Source organism: Acanthaster planci, linkage group LG03, assembly GCF_054643075.1.
Source record: "Acanthaster planci isolate LZ-2023a linkage group LG03, COTS_SCS, whole genome shotgun sequence".
Taxonomy (NCBI): domain Eukaryota; kingdom Metazoa; phylum Echinodermata; class Asteroidea; order Valvatida; family Acanthasteridae; genus Acanthaster; species Acanthaster planci.
In genome coordinates, this window is record NC_141779.1 from 3,078,641 (window position 1) to 3,096,097 (window position 17,457).

A 17,457-nucleotide genomic window follows, 5' to 3' on the forward strand; every position below is an offset into this window, starting at 1 on the left:
TCAACAAAAATTAATATAATAAAGGCCGTACCTTCAACAGTTAGCTCAGCAAATGATGACACCACACCCAAGATGTTGGTTGCCCTGCATTCAAATTCAGTGTCATCTTCCTCTGCCACATCAGCGATAAAAAGAGTGCTTCTCCCCACCTCCAAATCTGTTGTGATTGTATAGTGCCCACTAGGAGTTACTTCTACCCCATCTCTGAACCACTGAACTGTTGGCTGTGGGGAGCCTTCAATTTCACAAACTAGCTCAGCTGGCTGGCCCAAATGAACCTCAATATCAACAAGTTCTTGCACAACTTTAGGTGCCATTTCCAGCTCAGTACGCTCCAACCTCTGAGGCTGAATTTCAGCATGGGAAGTGATGTCCGGTTTTTGAGTAACTTCAACAACCTTCTGCATATCTTCCAAAATGAGGCCAACAGTGATATCAGAGACAGCTTCCTGATCCAGTTTGGAAGGTCTGACACTGAGAGTCACCTCCTCCTGAGTTGGAATTGTCAAAGGCATTGTCTGGACCTCCTCAGCTTCATGGCCAACTTCCTCAGCAGTAACAACATCCGGCTGACCCTCCCAAGTTGTTGGTCTTGAGACTTCAGTTGTCTCAAGTGGTGTGATTTGCTCTTCAGAAACTGTTACAGATTTGTCTTGTGTGGTGATGTCCTGAGGCTTGGCCCAAGAAAAGATTTCTTCTCTGCCAGGAGCTTCCAAAGGCACATGCTCCAATTCCTGGATCATTTCAGTCTTTTCACCTTCCACTACATCTGATGGACTTTCCCAAGACAGAGGAACACGTTTTGAAACACTCCCCACTGCATCTGAAGGAATAGTTGTTGGCTGGTCAGGCATGACAGAAGATACATCTTCTGTGTCGTGCCATGGAATTTCATGTTTCTTTTCAGGTGCAGAAACGGCATCAGAAAGGACTTCAGCAGCAGTCTGAGAAACATCTGATGGTGAAACACTCTCAGGTTTGTACCACGTGGAGACTGTTGTTTTCCTCGGGGCAATAACAACTTCTGCTGGAATCACTGAAGCTTCCCCTGCTTCTTCTTCTGAAGATTTAACTTTGTCTGATACTTCCCATGTAATTTCTAAATGTTTTCTTGATGTCTCAGTGAGAAGTAAGGCCAGTTCTTCAACAGTTTCCTCTTTTCCAACAGTCACATCCTCCACTTGTTCCCATTCTGATGGCATCTTTTTCTCTGGTGCTTTAACTGCCTCAACAGGAACAAGTAAAATTTCTCTTGTTTCTGCTGCAGATGGCTTGACATCTTGTGCATGTTCCCAAGCCATTAATTCTTGTTTCTTGGAAGTTTCTGAAACCAGCGTTGCAAGTTCTTCAACAATTTCTTCCTTTTCAGTGGGTACAATAACTTCTTGTGTTTCTTCCCACTCTGCAGGAAGCTTCTTCTCTGGTGCAGATACAGCTTCTGATGGAACAACACTTACTTCTACAGCCTTGTCCTCTTCGCTGACAAATTGCTCAGGCTTGTCCCATTCTGTAACTTCTTTACTTTCGGGAGCAATCACTGCTTCCACTGGAACTGTTGTGACTTGTTCAGCTTGATCACCCGACGGCTTTACCTTTTCAGTTATCTCCCAAAAGATCCGTTCTTCCTTCCTGGGTGTCTCTGCAACCAGTGTTGAGAGTTCTTCAACAATTTCTTCCTTCTCAGTGGGTACAACAACTTCTTGAGTCTCTTCCCATTCTGCAGGAAGCTTCTTTTCTGGTGCAGATACAGCTTCTGATGGAACAACACTTACTTCTACAGCCTCATCCTCTTCACTGACAAATTGCTCAGGCTTGTCCCACTCCATAACGTCTTTAGTTTCAGGAGCAATCACTGCTTCCACTGGAACTGTTGCGACCTGGTCAGCTTGATAATCTGAAGGCTTCACCTTTTCAGTTATCTCCCATGTGATCTGTTCTTCCTTCCTGGATGTCTCTGCAACCAGTGTTGAGAGTTCTTCAACAATTTCATCCTTTTCAGTGGGTAAAACAATTTCTTGAGTTTCTTCCCACTCTGCAGGAAGCTTCTTTTCTGGTGCAGATACAGCTTCTGATGGAACAACACTTACTTCTACAGCCTTATCCTCTTTACTGACAAATTGCTCGGGCTTGTCCCACTCCATAACGTCTTTAGTTTCAGGAGCAATCACTGCTTCCACTGGAACTGTTGCGACCTGGTCAGCTTGATAATCTGAAGGCTTCACCTTTTCAGTTATCTCCCATGTGATCTGTTCTTCCTTCCTGGATGTCTCTGCAACCAGTGTTGAGAGTTCTTCAACAATTTCATCCTTTTCAGTGGGTAAAACAATTTCTTGAGTTTCTTCCCACTCTGCAGGAAGCTTCTTTTCTGGTGCAGATACAGCTTCTGATGGAACAACACTTACTTCTACAGCCTTATCCTCTTCACTGACAAATTGCTCGGGCTTGTCCCACTCCATAACGTCTTTAGTTTCAGGAGCAATCACTGCTTCCACTGGAACTGTTGCAACCTGGTCAGCTTGATAATCTGAAGGCTTCACCTTTTCAGTTATCTCCCAAGTGATCTGTTCTTCCTTCCTGGATGTCTCTGCAACCAGTGTTGAGAGTTCTTCAACAATTTCATCCTTTTCAGTGGGTAAAACAATTTCTTGAGTTTCTTCCCACTCTGCAGGAAGCTTCTTCTCTGGTGCAGATACAGCTTCTGATGGAACAACACTTACTTCTTCAGCCTTATCCTCTTCACTGACAAATTTCTCAGGCTTGTCCCATTCTGTGACTTCTTTACTTTCGGGAGCAATCACTGCTTCCACTGGAACTGTTGCGACCTGGTCAGCTTGATAATCTGAAGGCTTCACCTTTTCAGTTATCTCCCATGTGATCTGTTCTTCCTTCCTGGATGTCTCTGCAACCAGTGTTGAGAGTTCTTCAACAACTTCATCCTTTTCGGTGGGTAAAACAATTTCTTGAGTTTCTTCCCATTCTGCAGGTAGCTTCTTCTCTGGTGCAGATACAGCTTCTGATGGAACAACACTTACTTCTTCAGCCTTGTCCTCTTCACTGACAAATTGCACAGGCTTGTCCCATTCTGTAACTTCTTTACTTTCGGGAGCAATCACTGCTTCCACTGGAACTGTTGTGACCTGGTCAGCTTGATCAGCTAAAGGCTTTTCCTTCTCTGGAGCCTCCCACGTGATATGTTCTTCTTTTCTAGAAGTCTCTGCAACCAGTGTTGCAAGTTCTTCAACAATTTCTTCCTTTTCAATGGGTACAACAACTTCTTGAGTTTCTTCCCACTCTGCAGGAAGCTTCTTCTCTGGTGCAGATACAGCTTCTGATGGAACAACACTTACTTCTTCAGCCTTATCCTCTTCACTGACAAATTGCTCAGGCTTGTCCCATTCTGTAACTTCTTTACTTTCGGGAGCAATCACTGCTTCCACTGGAACTGTTCTGACTTGATCAGCTTGATATCCTGAAGGCTTCACCTTTTCCGGTATCTCCCAAATAATCTGTTCTTCCTTCCTAGATGTATCTGCAACAAGTGTTGCAAGTTCTTCAACAATTTCGTCCTTTTCAGTGGGTACAACAATTTTTTGAGTTTCTTCCCACTCTGCAGGAAGCTTCTTCTCTGGTGCACATACAACTTCTGAAGGAGCAACTGTCACCTCAGTTGTTTTATCAACTGTTTCAAAGTCATCAGGTCTATCCCACACAGTTAATGCTTTCTTTTCAGGGGCAACAACAGCTTCCACAGGGATCAAAGAAACTTCATCAGTGTCATACAGCTTGACCAATTCAGTTCCTTCCCATGTTACTTGCTCCTGTTTCCTGGATGTTTCAGATGGAAATGATGACAATTCAAGGACGACCTTTTCTTTTTCAACTGGTTTCGTATCACTGGTACTCTCCCATTCAGCTGGAAGCCTCTTCTCAGTAGCAGCAATAGTCTCTGTTATGACAAGAGTGGACTCTTCAATCTTCGTTGGAGAAACATCTCCAGCCCCTTCCCACTCCGTTTGCTCCTGTTTTCTTGGTACAGATAGTGAGGTTTCTGTCAATAAACCAGCAGTTACGGCCATGTCAGCTGTTTCAACATCTTCAGGCTGATCATACTGAGTAACTTCAAGGTTGAGTGAAACTGACATTGGGGCTCTATGGGTTCTTTCAACATGTTTTGTCTGATCTTCTTCCAGAAGAGCCTCGGCAGGCTTTGTCCAGGATATGCTTGAGTCCTCCTTTGTTGCTGCTGTAATAGGCTCTGCAGTTATTATGGAAGCCTCGGCTGCATCTTCAACAGTTGTTTCTTCAGAGTGGAGCCATGGGAGCTGTTCTTCTTGTGTTGGAACTTCATAAGCATCTTCTGCAATTTCTTGAACAGTGACCTCAATTTCCTCATCAGCGGCTTCCTCTGCAGGTGATTCCCATGGAACAAGAAGTGCCTTCTCTGACATGTCAAGAACATCTGAAGGAATTTCTTCAGCTTGGGCAGTAGTATCTGGAAGCTTAGACTCTTCTGGACTCTGCCAAGCAATTCGCTCTCCAATCTGTGGAGCCTGCATGGGTGCTGAAGGGAATTTTTCTCCAAGCCGGGCCTTGTCTGGATAAACATCCTGGCTTTCTTGCCAAGAGACACTGTCCGACTGTCCTGGAGTTTCAAGAATTAGGGATGGGCGACGTTCAGATGAAGCTGCCGTAATTTCAATGTGCTCAACGTCCATTGGAACTTCCCACTCTACTGCTTCTTGCTTTTCTGGAACCTCCATTGGTGCAGTTGGCATATGATCGCCAGCTTCAGCAACTCCCATGGGCTGAGATATATCCTCTGTAATATTCCAGGGAATACTTTCTTCAACTCCGGGTGTTTCTACTGAAACTGAAGGTCGCTGATCTGATTTGATGGCTTTTTGGTCTGGTTGTTTAATATCCTCTGGACTTTCCCAAGATAGACTATCTGAAACTTGGGGAGCTTCAACAGTCAGTGAACGGCGTCTTACACTTGGCACTGCTTGAACCTCTAGACTTACCATATCCTCTGGTCTGTCCCACTGGAGAGCATCTGTCTTTTGGGGTGCCTCCACAGGTGCTGATGGTAGTTTAGTTCCAGAAATGGCCCTTTTCTCTAGTGAGATTTCCATGTCAGATGATTCCCAAGAAATTGTGTCGGATACTTCAGGTACTTGAACAATAAGGGAAGGCCGCCTCTCGCTTGAGGTAGACAGAGACTCAGGTTGGATTTCTTCTGAGGCACCCCATACAACATGAGCTCCCACACCAGGGATTTCAACAGTTATGGATGGCCTCTTCTCCCCAGTCTCTGGTTTGACATCAAGACAGATATTTTCGTGTGCATCCCATGGGATGTTTTCTTCTCTAGCTGGGGTAATCATTGGACCTGATGGAAGTGTACTTCCAGAGGCAGCATGGATTTCTTCTGGCATATCTTCAGGATTCTCCCAAGAAACAGGAGCCCGCTTCTGAGGAGCTGTGACAGCCTCTGGTGCAACAGCCTCGGCTTGTTCAGGAACTTCTTCTGGTTTGTCTTCCTCTTCTGGATTGGTCCATTGAACAAGATGCTCTTGTTGGGGTGCTTCGAGGGGCTGTGATGGAATGTCTTCAACGTGAAGTGGTTGTTCTACAGGCAGATGAGAGGGTGCTTCATCCCAGGCAACTGGCTGTTCTTCATGGATACCTTCTGGAAGAGATTCCATGAATTTATGCAGAATGTTCTCATGAGGAAGACCAAGATCTCGCTCCTCCTCTGATGATTCTTCCTCTTCCTCTACTGTAATTTCTTGGATCTCCCTTGTTGTTGTTACTGTTGTGGTTGTCTTACGTGTGATCTTCTTGATGTAACCCATCTCATCTGGAATTTCTTCTTCAATGACCTCAGTGGTTGTTACTTCCTGAGTTGGGGCTGGGTGAAGATCAACATCTGAAAAAAAAATATGAAAACTTTTCAATAGGTTGCCAGCAGAACAACAGAAGGGTGAAAAAGAATAGGGATAAAAACATGAGTGATCTTTATGTGAAGACAAATGAAAATGTAGCATGTGATTTTTTTAAAGCAAAAAATTGTCTCTTACCCTCATGAAAAAGGATGAGTTCTGCCTGGGTTGACACACGGCCTGCCTGGTTTTCAGCCACACATTCATACACTGTTTCATCCTCCTCAACCACATTACTGAGTATCAGTGTGCAAGTACCATCAAGTTCAGACAGTGAGATGAATCTGTCACTTGTCAATGGTCGCTTGTTAATCAACCAAGTGATGGTTGGTCGAGGATAGCCGATAATTTGACACTCAAAGCGAACCTCATCTCCAATGGTGGCCTCAATGTCTGTGAGATGCCTGACAATTTCAATCGTAACCTTCTCCTCTACTGGCTGATCACCAACATCAATGACCATCTCAATGGACTGAAGTGGCTCTTCCTCCCGAGAAACAAAAATTGTAGCTTCTTGTCTCTCTACCTCATCTTCTGGTTGGATTTCAAACGCCACTTCAGGGAAGGTACGTTGAAGGGTTACATCGTGATCTGTTCGCTCTGTAGTTGGTGCCTCCTGCATTTCAACTATAAGCTCAACAGGATGGACTTCACGGGGTCGGTCTACTGTGATAACAGTCATTTCCACCTGTTCTTCTTCTGGCTGTTTTTCAATGACAACTTCAGTGATCTCTCTTGTCTCAGGTACTTGTTCCCTCTCAATTGTGATTTCAGTCAGGTACTCAGGAGTTTCCTCAGTCTGTCTGTCAATTAAAACTTCAGTGACTTCTCTTGAGTCTGAAACTTCAAGCTCCTCCGTGACAGTTGTTATAGTTTCAGTGACAGTTTCAATTCTTTCTGTGACAACTTCTTCAACTGGCTTTTCCACTGTCTCATGAACAACTTCATAAGGTTGAAACTCCTGGGGACCATGTTCTTCAACAACCTGTGTGGTTTCACTCACAGTGTCAACAAAGTCTTCCACCAAGTCCAGTTCATCTCCGTACTCTGGTTGAACGACTTCAAATTCCTCAATGGGTACTTCTGCTGGTCCAGTTGGTTGTGTCTGAACATCTATCACAAATTCTAATGGCTGCAATGGGGTCTGCTCTCTGTCAATTGTAACTTCGGTCAATTCCCTTGTTTCTGGAGTTTCTTTTTTCTCAATGACAGTTGTAAAGGCTTCGGTCACTGCTGGCCTTTCTTCAACTGCCACGGCAAGCTCTATTTCTTGAGGCTCAGGGTGTTTTTCGATAGTGATCTCCATTCTCTCACAGACTTCAGTGTCTTCTGTTGTTTCGTCTGGGGATTCCTTTGGCATTACTACCACTTCATATGCAGGATATTCTCCAGGCAGCTCCTCTCCGGGGACAACTTCCACAGGCATGACAATTTCCGCATATTCTGGCTGTCTATCTTCTTCAAATTCAATTATTATTTCCTTCTGTTTGATGGGCTGATCTCTCTCAATAACAATTTCTGTAGTGTCTTGGACATCAGGTTGCTCTCCCAAGGTCTCTACTGTTGGAATGGTCTTGGTGACTTCAGAAATGGCTTGTGGTGTTTCAACATCTAGGACTATCTCAACCTGTTGAAAGGGCTGTGGCATCCTTTCAATAACAACTTCTGCTGTTTCTTTGTCAACTGGAGAAATCTCCCTTTCAGCTGGAACCACTTGCTCAGGTTTGATCTCTGCAACCTCTACAGTTTCTGGTTTGTCTGACACATACACATCTGCATAAGATGAAACTGTCCCCTCCAGATTGGTAGCACGACACTCAAATTCAGCATCATCCTCTTCTTCAACAGGACTGATGATTAAAACATTTGTACCATCAAGTTCACAAACAGAGATAAAACGATCACCTTGCACAGGTTGACCTCCTCGTAGCCATTCAATCTTAGGACTAGGCTGGCCAATAATTTGACATTCAAGTCTAGCATCTCCACCAAGTGGTACATCGACATCGCTCAAGTCGTTCAAAACAATGGGTCGAACAACTTGTTCCGCAGTTTCCTCCAAAGGTACCTCTTGTGGAATTGCCTCAACTGGCACAGTGGATTCCGGTGTGAGTGTGTCAGGGAGCTCTGTCATAACTGTTGCCTCCAGCTCTTCTGGATAGAGCTTCTCTGATGCTGGTTTCTTCTCTGTCAACTCTGGCTTAGCAAAACGTGGTCTTTCCAGTTTTTCTGCTGGCACCTCCTCAGGCTGTTCCTTCTCAGGTAAAACTTCAGCAGGTCTTCTTGGCTGTTTCGGGACATCGATGACCATTTCCACTGGTTGAAGAGGTGCCTTCTCTTGTTCAATTACAACCTCAATGCTCTCATGTGAGTCTGGAGCTGCCTCTTCCTCAACCACAGTTGTGACTGTCTCAGTCACAACAACTTCCGTCAGTGTTTCTTTGGGCTGCTCTTCAACTTCTACAATGAGTTCCACTGGCTGAAGAGGCTCAGGCTTTTTCTCGATAGTTACACTTGTCTGTTCAGACACTTCTTCGAACGATTCCTCTTCGGATGAAACCTCCTTGGGTATTTCAAGAACTTCATATTCAACAAGTTCTTCTGGAACCTCTTCTTTTGGTGTTTTTTCTACAGTGACTTCTGATGGCATCACAATTTCCTTAAACTCTGGCTGTTCAATGATAAGTTCAACTTCTTCGGGTTGAGGTTGTTCTCGATCAATGATAACTTCTACAGTCTCAGATTTCTTTTCATCTGAAGGTACTTCCACTTCAACTGGAACCACTTGCTCAGGTTGAATCTCTGAGACCTGAACAGTTTCTGGTTTGTCTGACACATACACATCTGCATAAGATGAAACTGTCCCCTCCAGATTAGTAGCACGACATTCAAATTCAGCATCATCCTCTTCTTCAACAGGACTGATGATTAAAACATTTGTACCATCAAGTTCACAAACAGAGATAAAACGATCACCTTGCACAGGTTGACCTCCTCGTAGCCATTCAATCTTAGGACTAGGCTGGCCAATAATTTGACATTCAAGTCTAGCATCTCCACCAAGTGGTACATCGACATCGCTCAAGTCTTTCAAAACAATGGGTCGAACAACTTGTTCCACAGTTTCCTCCAAAGGTACCTCTTGTGGAATTGCCTCAACAGGCACGGTGGATTCCGGTGTGAGTGTGTCAGGGAGCTCTGTCATAACTGTTGCCTCCAGCTCTTCTGGATAGAGCTTCTCTATTGCTGGTTTCTCCTCTGTCAACTCTGGCTTAACAAAATGTGGTCTCTCCAGTTTTTCTGCTGGCACCTCCTCAGGCTGTTCCTTCTCAGGTAAAACTTCAGCAGGTCCTCTTGGCTGTTTCGGGACATCGATGACCATTTCCACTGGTTGAAGAGGTGCCTTCTCTTGTTCAATTACAACCTCAATGCTCTCACGTGAGTCTGGAGCTGCCTCTTCCTCAACCACAGTTGTGACTGTCTCTGTTACAACAACTTCCGTCAGTGTTTCTTTGGGCTGCTCTTCAACTTCTACAATGAGTTCCACTGGCTGAAGAGGCTCAGGCTTTTTCTCGATAGTTACACTTGTCTGTTCAGACACTTCTTCGAACGATTCCTCTTCGGATGAAACCTCCTTGGGTATTTCAAGAACTTCATATTCAACAAGTTCTTCTGGCACCTCTTCTTTTGGTGTTATTTCTACAGTGACTTCTTCTGATGGCATCACAATTTCCTTAAACTCTGGCTGTTCAATGATAAGTTCAACTTCTTCGGGTTGAGGTTGTTCTCGATCAATGATAACTTCTACAGTCTCAGATTTCTTTTCATCTGAAGGTACTTCCACTTCAACTGGAACCACTTGCTCAGGTTGAATCTCTGAGACCTGAACAGTTTCTGGTTTGTCTGACACATACACATCTGCATAAGATGAAACTGTCCCCTCCAGATTAGTAGCACGACATTCAAATTCAGCATCATCCTCTTCTTCAACAGGACTGATGATTAAAACATTTGTACCATCAAGTTCACAAACAGAGATAAAACGATCACCTTGCACAGGTTGACCTCCTCGTAGCCATTCAATCTTAGGACTAGGCTGGCCAATAATTTGACATTCAAGTCTAGCATCTCCACCAAGTGGTACATCGACATCGCTCAAGTCTTTCAAAACAATGGGTCGAACAACTTGTTCCACAGTTTCCTCCAAAGGTACCTCTTGTGGAATTGCCTCAACAGGCACGGTGGATTCCGGTGTGAGTGTGTCAGGGAGCTCTGTCATAACTGTTGCCTCCAGCTCTTCTGGATAGAGCTTCTCTATTGCTGGTTTCTCCTCTGTCAACTCTGGCTTAACAAAATGTGGTCTCTCCAGTTTTTCTGCTGGCACCTCCTCCGGCTGTTCCTTCTCAGGTAAAACTTCAGCAGGTCCTCTTGGCTGTTTCGGGACATCGATGACCATTTCCACTGGTTGAAGAGGTGCCTTCTCTTGTTCAATTACAACCTCAATGCTCTCACGTGAGTCTGGAGCTGCCTCTTCCTCAACAACAGTTGTGACTGTCTCTGTTACAACAAGTTCCGTCAGTGTTTCTTTGGGCTGCTCTTCAACTTCTACAATGAGTTCCACTGGCTGAAGAGGCTCAGGCTTTTTCTCGATAGTTACACTTGTCTGTTCAGACACTTCTTCGAATGATTCCTCTTCGGATGAAACCTCCTTAGGCATTTCAAGAACTTCATATTCAACAAGTTCTTCTGGAACCTCTTCTTTTGGTGTTATTTCAACAGTGACTTCTTCTGATGGCATCACAATTTCCTTAAACTCTGGCTGTTCAACTTCTTCCGGCTGAGGTCGTTCTTTATCAATGACAACTTCTGTTGTTTTGACAATTTCAGAATGTTCTGGAATTTCCTCTTTCTTCACTGTCTCAAAAGTTCCAGTAACTGTTTCATCCATTTCAGTTACTGTTTCGTGTTGACTTGTGTATATATCCAGAGTAACTGTTGGAAGTGGTTTGGGTGGTTTATCAATGACTACCTCTGTTCTCTCACTAGTTTCTTCAACACTTTCCTCTTCCGGAGCTATTTCAAGCTCAACAGGTGGAAAGTGCTCGGGTTTCTCAGTTATTTCAACTTCAACCCGTTTTTGCTTATCTAAGACATAGACATCTGCGTACGAAGAGATAGTGCCCTCAGGATTAGTAGCACGGCATTCGAACTCTTTGTCGTCTTCTTCCACCACAGGGCTTATCAAGAGTAGGTTGGTTCCATCTATTTCACATATGGAAATGAAACGATCACCCTGAACTGGCTTTCCATTGCTTAACCACTGCACATCTGGTCGCGGTTGACCAATAATTTGGCATTCCAGTCGGGCATCTTCTCCAACTGGCACTTCAACACTGGTCAAGTTTTTGAGTATCTGCGGTGGTGTGATTTCTGTCACAGTTTCCTCCTCAGGAACCTTTTCAGGCACTGCATGCTCTGAAACAGTTTTGACAACAGGAATTTCTTCCGGAAATTCATCAACTTTTTCTGGATAGGCCTCTCTTAGGGGTTTATGTTTTTCAACCTCGGGTACTTCATGCACTAACTCCTCAGGAGTAGATGGAATGATGAGTTCCTCATATTCAGGCTGAATCACTACCTCAACAGATTCAGAGATGTCTTCATCTGTAACAGTTTCTACAACTTCAGACACAGTTTCAGTTCCTGTTTCAATAGTTTTTCGCAGCAACTCTTCTGGTTTTTCTCCAGGCATCACAATGACTTCAAATTCTGGAAATTCCTGGGGTTCTTCTTCAGTAACAATTGCTGTAACGGTTTCAGTCACTTCTTCAATAACAGTTTCTGTCACCGTCCTTGTTACTTCCGTTAATGATTCTTCAGGTTTCTTTCCAGAGTCAATGATAAGCTCAACTGGTTGGAGATGACCAGGTTTGTTTTCAATATTGATGCTTGTTTGCTCAGAAACTTCCTCTTCAGACTCCTCATGAGGCATAACTATAACCTCAAATTCAGGCCGACGTTCTTCCTCAGGCATTACCAGTTCTGCATATTCTGGCTGTCTTTCAGTTATCCCAGCTGGCCCTCTCAGTTTCTCAAATGTAATTTCAACAGGCTTCAGGGGTTGAGCTTTCCGTTCAACAGTGACCTCTGTTGTCTCTCGTTTCTCAGGAATCTCTTCTTCATCTGTTTCAATAACTGTGGTCACAGTTTCTGTCACAGTTCTTATAACTTCTGTTTGCACTTCTTCAGGTTTCTTAGCTGCTTCAATGACAAGCTCAACTGGCTGAGGCTTTTCAGGTTTTGTTTCAATTGTTATGCTCGCTTGTTCAGACACCTCTTCCTCTGATAAATACCTCTCTGGTTCTTCATGAGGCATTATTATAACCTCAAACTCTGGCTGAGGCTCCCCTTGAGGAATCACCAACTCTGCATATTCTGGAGGAAGTGGTTTTGTTTTCCTTTCAATGGTTACTTCAGCAGTCTGTCTTGTTAAAGGTTTCTCTTCATCTGTCTCTTCAACTGAAGTCACAGTCTCTTTTACAGTTTCTCTAACCGTCTGGACAACCTCTTCAACTGTTTCCTGTGGTCTTTTTCCAACATCCACAACAAATTCGACAGGCTGTAGAGGCTTTGGTTCCTTCTCAATGAGTATGTCTGTTCTGTATCTGTCGGGAACATCCTCAGTCTCGCTTATAACTAGCTGAACTTCTTCAAAAGATTCAGGTTGTCTATGAATCTGAACTTGTACACGTTCAGGCAGCTCCTCCATCACATAAACCTCTGCAATTGAAGTCACTGTGCCACCTGGATTTGTCACTCGGCATTCAAATTCAGTGTCGTCATCATCAACCACTGGGCTGATAATAAGCACACAAGTACTGTCTATCTCAAGAACTGAGGTGTAGCGATTGCCTTCCACAGGAATACCATCTCTGAACCACTCTACTGTGAGTGGTGGTTGACCAACAACTTTGCATTCCAGACGTGCTTCACCCCCCATGGGCACATCCACATTTTTTAATTTCTTGAGGATTTTTGGAGGTTCAATTTGAGGGACTACCTCTTCTTCAGGAACCTTTTGTGGAACAGCCTGCACTGGTTTGAGCTTGTCTGGCATTAATTTCTGAGGTTTTTCAGAGACACTAGGAACAGGATGTTTAACAGCAACCTGTCTCGGAACAACATCTACTCTCTCTGGCATTTCTGGCATGATCATGTGCTCATATTCTGGCGCAGGTTGAGGCTCCAAAGCTGGCATGCTTGGCTCTTCCACTGGTGCCTGGGGCTCAGGCATGACCAATTGTGCATACTCTGGTTGACGTCCAGGGGATCTTTCACTGACATCAACAACAAACTCAACTGGCTCAAGGGGCCGACCTTCCCTTTCTACCAGTATGTCTGTTCTCTCAGACTGTTTGTCATCTTCACTGATGACAAGTTCAACTTCAGCAGGTTTTGTTGGTTGAACCAATGTTTCTGTAACTTCTGATGGTTTTGGTTTTTCCATAACATAGACTTCAGCTTTTGTAAACACCTTCCCACCAGGATTTGTGATGACACATCTGAAGTCAGTGTCATCATCATCAGAAACAGGACTGATAATCAGGATGCACGTACCATCATTTTCCACAGATGAAAAGTATCTGTCTCCCTCAGCAGGAATATCATCTCTAAACCACTGAATGGTGAGAGGTGATTCTCCACATACCCTGCATTCCAGTCTAGCTTCTTCTCCAACATAAACATCCACATTGTTTAATGGTTTCAAGATTTTGGGAGATTCCACTTTCTGCACTGGTTCCTCTGAAATTGTGACAGGTTCAGCTTTCTGAGATTTCTTTTCAGCAGGCTTTATGACCTGAGGCTGTTGGACAGCAGGTTGGAGGGGAGCTTCTTCCTTGACTTCTTCTTTGGTGGCAGGCATAATCACTTGTTCAAATTCAGGTTTAGGTTGCTCTGGTACCAAAGGTTTGGGAGCTACTTTCTGAGGTCTCTTGGGTTCTCGTTTCGGTGCAGCCCACTTGGGATATTGCTGTTGCTCTTCTTTTACTCCGACTAGTAGTCCAACTGGCTGTGGTTGCTGTTGACGTCTATCAATTACAACCTCTGTGATCTCATGCTGTTCTGGTGTCATCTCCTCAACTACAGTTTCAACAGTTTCAGGAACTGTTCTTGTTTCTTCCACATCCCTTGGAACATCAACGATAAATTCCACTGGCATCAATGGCTGTCCAGGACGATCAACAACTATTTGTGTCTCTTCTCTCTGGTCTGGCGATGGATGTTTCGTCAGTGGAAAGACTGGCTGCAGTTTTTTAGAAACTGGTAGACTTTCCCCAGGAGCCCTAGGATGAACAATCTGTTCATGATCAGGAGTAAGAGTTCGTTCCTCTTGGGCACTTGCAAGTACATCCTCAACATCCAAGGGACGATACTTTTCAATTTGCTCTTCAGCTGGAGCAAGTCTTTGCACAACTGACCGAGGGAAGATCATCTCTAGTGGCTCCACTGTGTCACTCATGGGAGCTTTTTGTTCTGGGAAGATCATCTCAGTTGGCTTCTTGTGAACTGGTTCTGGCTTTTTATAATCAAAATCAAAAGGAACATCACTGAGTAAAATCTCCTCAGCTTCAGGCTTTCTTTCCATGGGCAACTGTGGTTGAAAGTGAATCTGCAATGGAGATTCTGGGGACTTGGGTAAGATCTCTTCTGGCCTAACTGTATGCTCTGTTGGTCGTTCAGGCTCAAAATGCAATTCCAAAGTTGGAGCTTTTTCCTTTGGATAGATACGTTCTGGCATTGGCTCCACTGCCTGAGGTGCTTCTCTTGGAGGAAAAATCATTTCAGAAAGTGGTTGCTTCTCAAACTCCACAGGAAGTTCCTCACGGTAAGGTTTTGTTTTTCTTCGGATGACAGTGGATGTCATCTCATGACCAACAGGTTGTCTCAGTTCTGTGACATCTGGCCTTCTTGGAAAGTCTTCAACCTCAGACTCTGTCTCCACCTCTTCCACGGTAGTCGTTACAGTTTCAGTGGTTGTAGTGGTAGTTTTCTTTGTAACACTTTCATACTCTGGACCTTCCCTTCCGACTACCTTGGTTGTCACCTGAGAGGGTTGTCTTTTTGGAACAGCTGGCTGTATGACAAATTCTACCTCTTCTGGTGGCAGCTGCTCTGGAAGTAAAGAGAGCTGTGTCCTTTGTGGTACTTGTGGCCTTTCACGTAATGTCTTTTTAACAGTTTCACAGACACGGGTACTGGTTACAGATTCTACATCAGATTCTCTGTCAATACCTACTTGTAACTCCACAGGTTTGCGAGGTCGCTGCCGGTCAATGGTTACAGTGGTAGATTCTGGCCCTTGTGTCTGGAGTGTCTCCTCAATACGAATGACCAGAGAAGCAAAGCTAGATGCAGTGCCAAACTGATTGGTGGCACGACATTCATATTCACCCTCATCCTCCTCAATCACAACTGTGATAATCAGAGTGCATGTTCCATCTTGCTCTTGAATGGAGAGGAATCTATCACCTTCAATGACCCTTCCTTGTCTAAGCCATGTCACTCTTGGAGTTGGGTATCCATCAATTATACACTCAAGCCTAGCTTCCCGGCCAACTGTGACCCTTGTGTCTGTCAGCTCTCTTATCACATACGGTATGTGAGGTGTTGGGGCATAAGAGGGAGCTCCTAGAGGTCGAACAGCCAGTTCTGGTTTTGGCTTTCTGTCACTCACGGGAACTCTTCTTGGTTCCTCAGGCTCTGGGAACCGAGTGGGTGTTTCCTTTGAATATATCTGCTTGTGAAGAACTCTTTCGTCAACAATCTCTGCATACTGTGGTTCTGGTGTTTCTGGGAAAGTAATAGGCTTCTCTGTCCGCACAACCTTTTGAGGTTGAAGGAGGGGTTCATGTACCTCAGGAGCCTCATGGGGAACTGGGAGCTTATCCAGGCTGTCAAACCGTTTAGGTTCTGGCTTCACATCTGGTTTTATTTGTGGCTCATGAACTTTTGCTGGTTCTTTGGGTACTGGAATTCTTTCCAGAGGTTTCAAAGAAAGTTCCTTAGGCTGCTTTATCTCAGGTCTGATCTCATGTTCCCTGACAATTGGTGGAGGATGCAAATCTGGAACTTTCTCCAAAGGCTCCAATGAGATCTGAGGTTCTCTCTTCCGTTCTGGCTGAACAAGCTCCTCCTCTACCGGAACCCTTGGTTCTGCAGGTCGGATAAGCAAGGTTGACCTTGATGGTTTAGGACGAGCAGGTTGATAATGCACTGTTTCAGTCTCGATACGATCAGGAGTTGGTTCTTCTGGCCAACGTCCAGTCTCAATAACAACCTGCTGTGTGTGTTCCTCTGGTGGTGGTTCATGAACAAGTTGTCGTGTTCTTGGACCTCTTGCGGGCAGTTCAACTGTCACACTCTCTGTCCCACTCTCATGGTCAGATGTGACTGTCCTTACTGTCGTTGTGGTGGTAGTCTTCTTCGTTACAGTCTCAACAATTTCTCTACCATCTTCTGAGCGTCTGCTAACATAACGTTCAGTCCAACTGCCTTCCTCTTCTGGCTCCTCATGGATGGTAGTTGTGATGAGGCTGACATCTCGGCTCCGATCTGGAGACTCAAACTGAACAGTCAAGTCAGCATAGGTTATACACTTCCCAAGTTGGTTAACAGCTTTGCACATGTACTCTGCATCATCATCAACTGTCACATCATGAATTGTAAGTGTGCAGGTACCATCATCTTCATAGGTGATTTCAAAACGTTTGTCATTTGGAATTGCTCTTCCATCCTTGAACCATGTGATGGTTGGTGTTGGCCTACCAGAGACTTTGCAAGTGAAGCGAGCAGTGTAGCCTTCTAGAATTTCCTGTGGCCTACAGGGTTGAACAAATCTTGGCCTCTCACCGTGCTCAAGAAGGACATGTGTCTCTCTCCTACGTCGGTGCTTACGCTCGCTCCGTGGAATTGGCTTCACTATCAGGTCTGCAAAGCTTGAAACTTCCTCTCCATCAGGGTTAACAGCCCTGCACTCGATCTCAGCTGTGTCATCTCTCCTGACATTGTGGATAGTCAGAGAGCAATGGCCGAGGTCATCATAGTGAAGAGTGTACCGTTCACTGGGATGAATCTCAATGCCGTCACTGAGCCAACGGATACGAGGCATGGGTCGGCCTGTGACACGAGCATCAAACTTGGCTGTGCTTCCTTCCAAAACCTCAATATCCAGCAGTTCATTCATAAATCTGGGTGCCTTGTGGGGTCTGACGATCCGATCAGACCTCTCAGAGAAAGACAGCTCTGAGGGAGCCTCTGTGTCACTTTCAATCGTGGTTGTGGTAGTGGTTGTGGTCGTTTTCTTGACACGACGAATCACTTCTGACTGGGACGTTTCATCCTCTTGGATAATTAACGGTCCTGCACATTAAAAATATGGGTAAAAAAATTTTAAATGCCAAACTTAAACAATAACCTTTATTTCAACAATACAGGTATGAGCTGCAACTTTTTC

At 44.7% G+C, this 17,457-nt stretch overlaps 1 protein-coding gene across 19 annotated transcripts in view; it reads right to left on the reverse strand.

Moving 5' to 3' along the window:
• The window catches only part of LOC110985841 (uncharacterized), a 184,939-nt gene that overhangs the window by 36,497 nt on the left and 130,985 nt on the right, over positions 1-17,457 (reverse strand). For 18 of the 19 annotated variants that reach the window (XM_087134457.1, XM_087134460.1, XM_087134461.1 and 15 more), the window contains 2 exons: positions 6,081-17,363; positions 32-5,929 (listed from right to left, as the gene is read on the reverse strand). The exons of the other annotated variant lie outside the window; for it this stretch is intronic. In XM_087134457.1, coding sequence (XP_086990583.1) covers positions 32-5,929; positions 6,081-17,363 — 17,181 coding nt within the window. The remainder of the gene's footprint in view (positions 1-31; positions 5,930-6,080; positions 17,364-17,457) is intronic. 19 annotated transcript variants of the gene reach the window in all.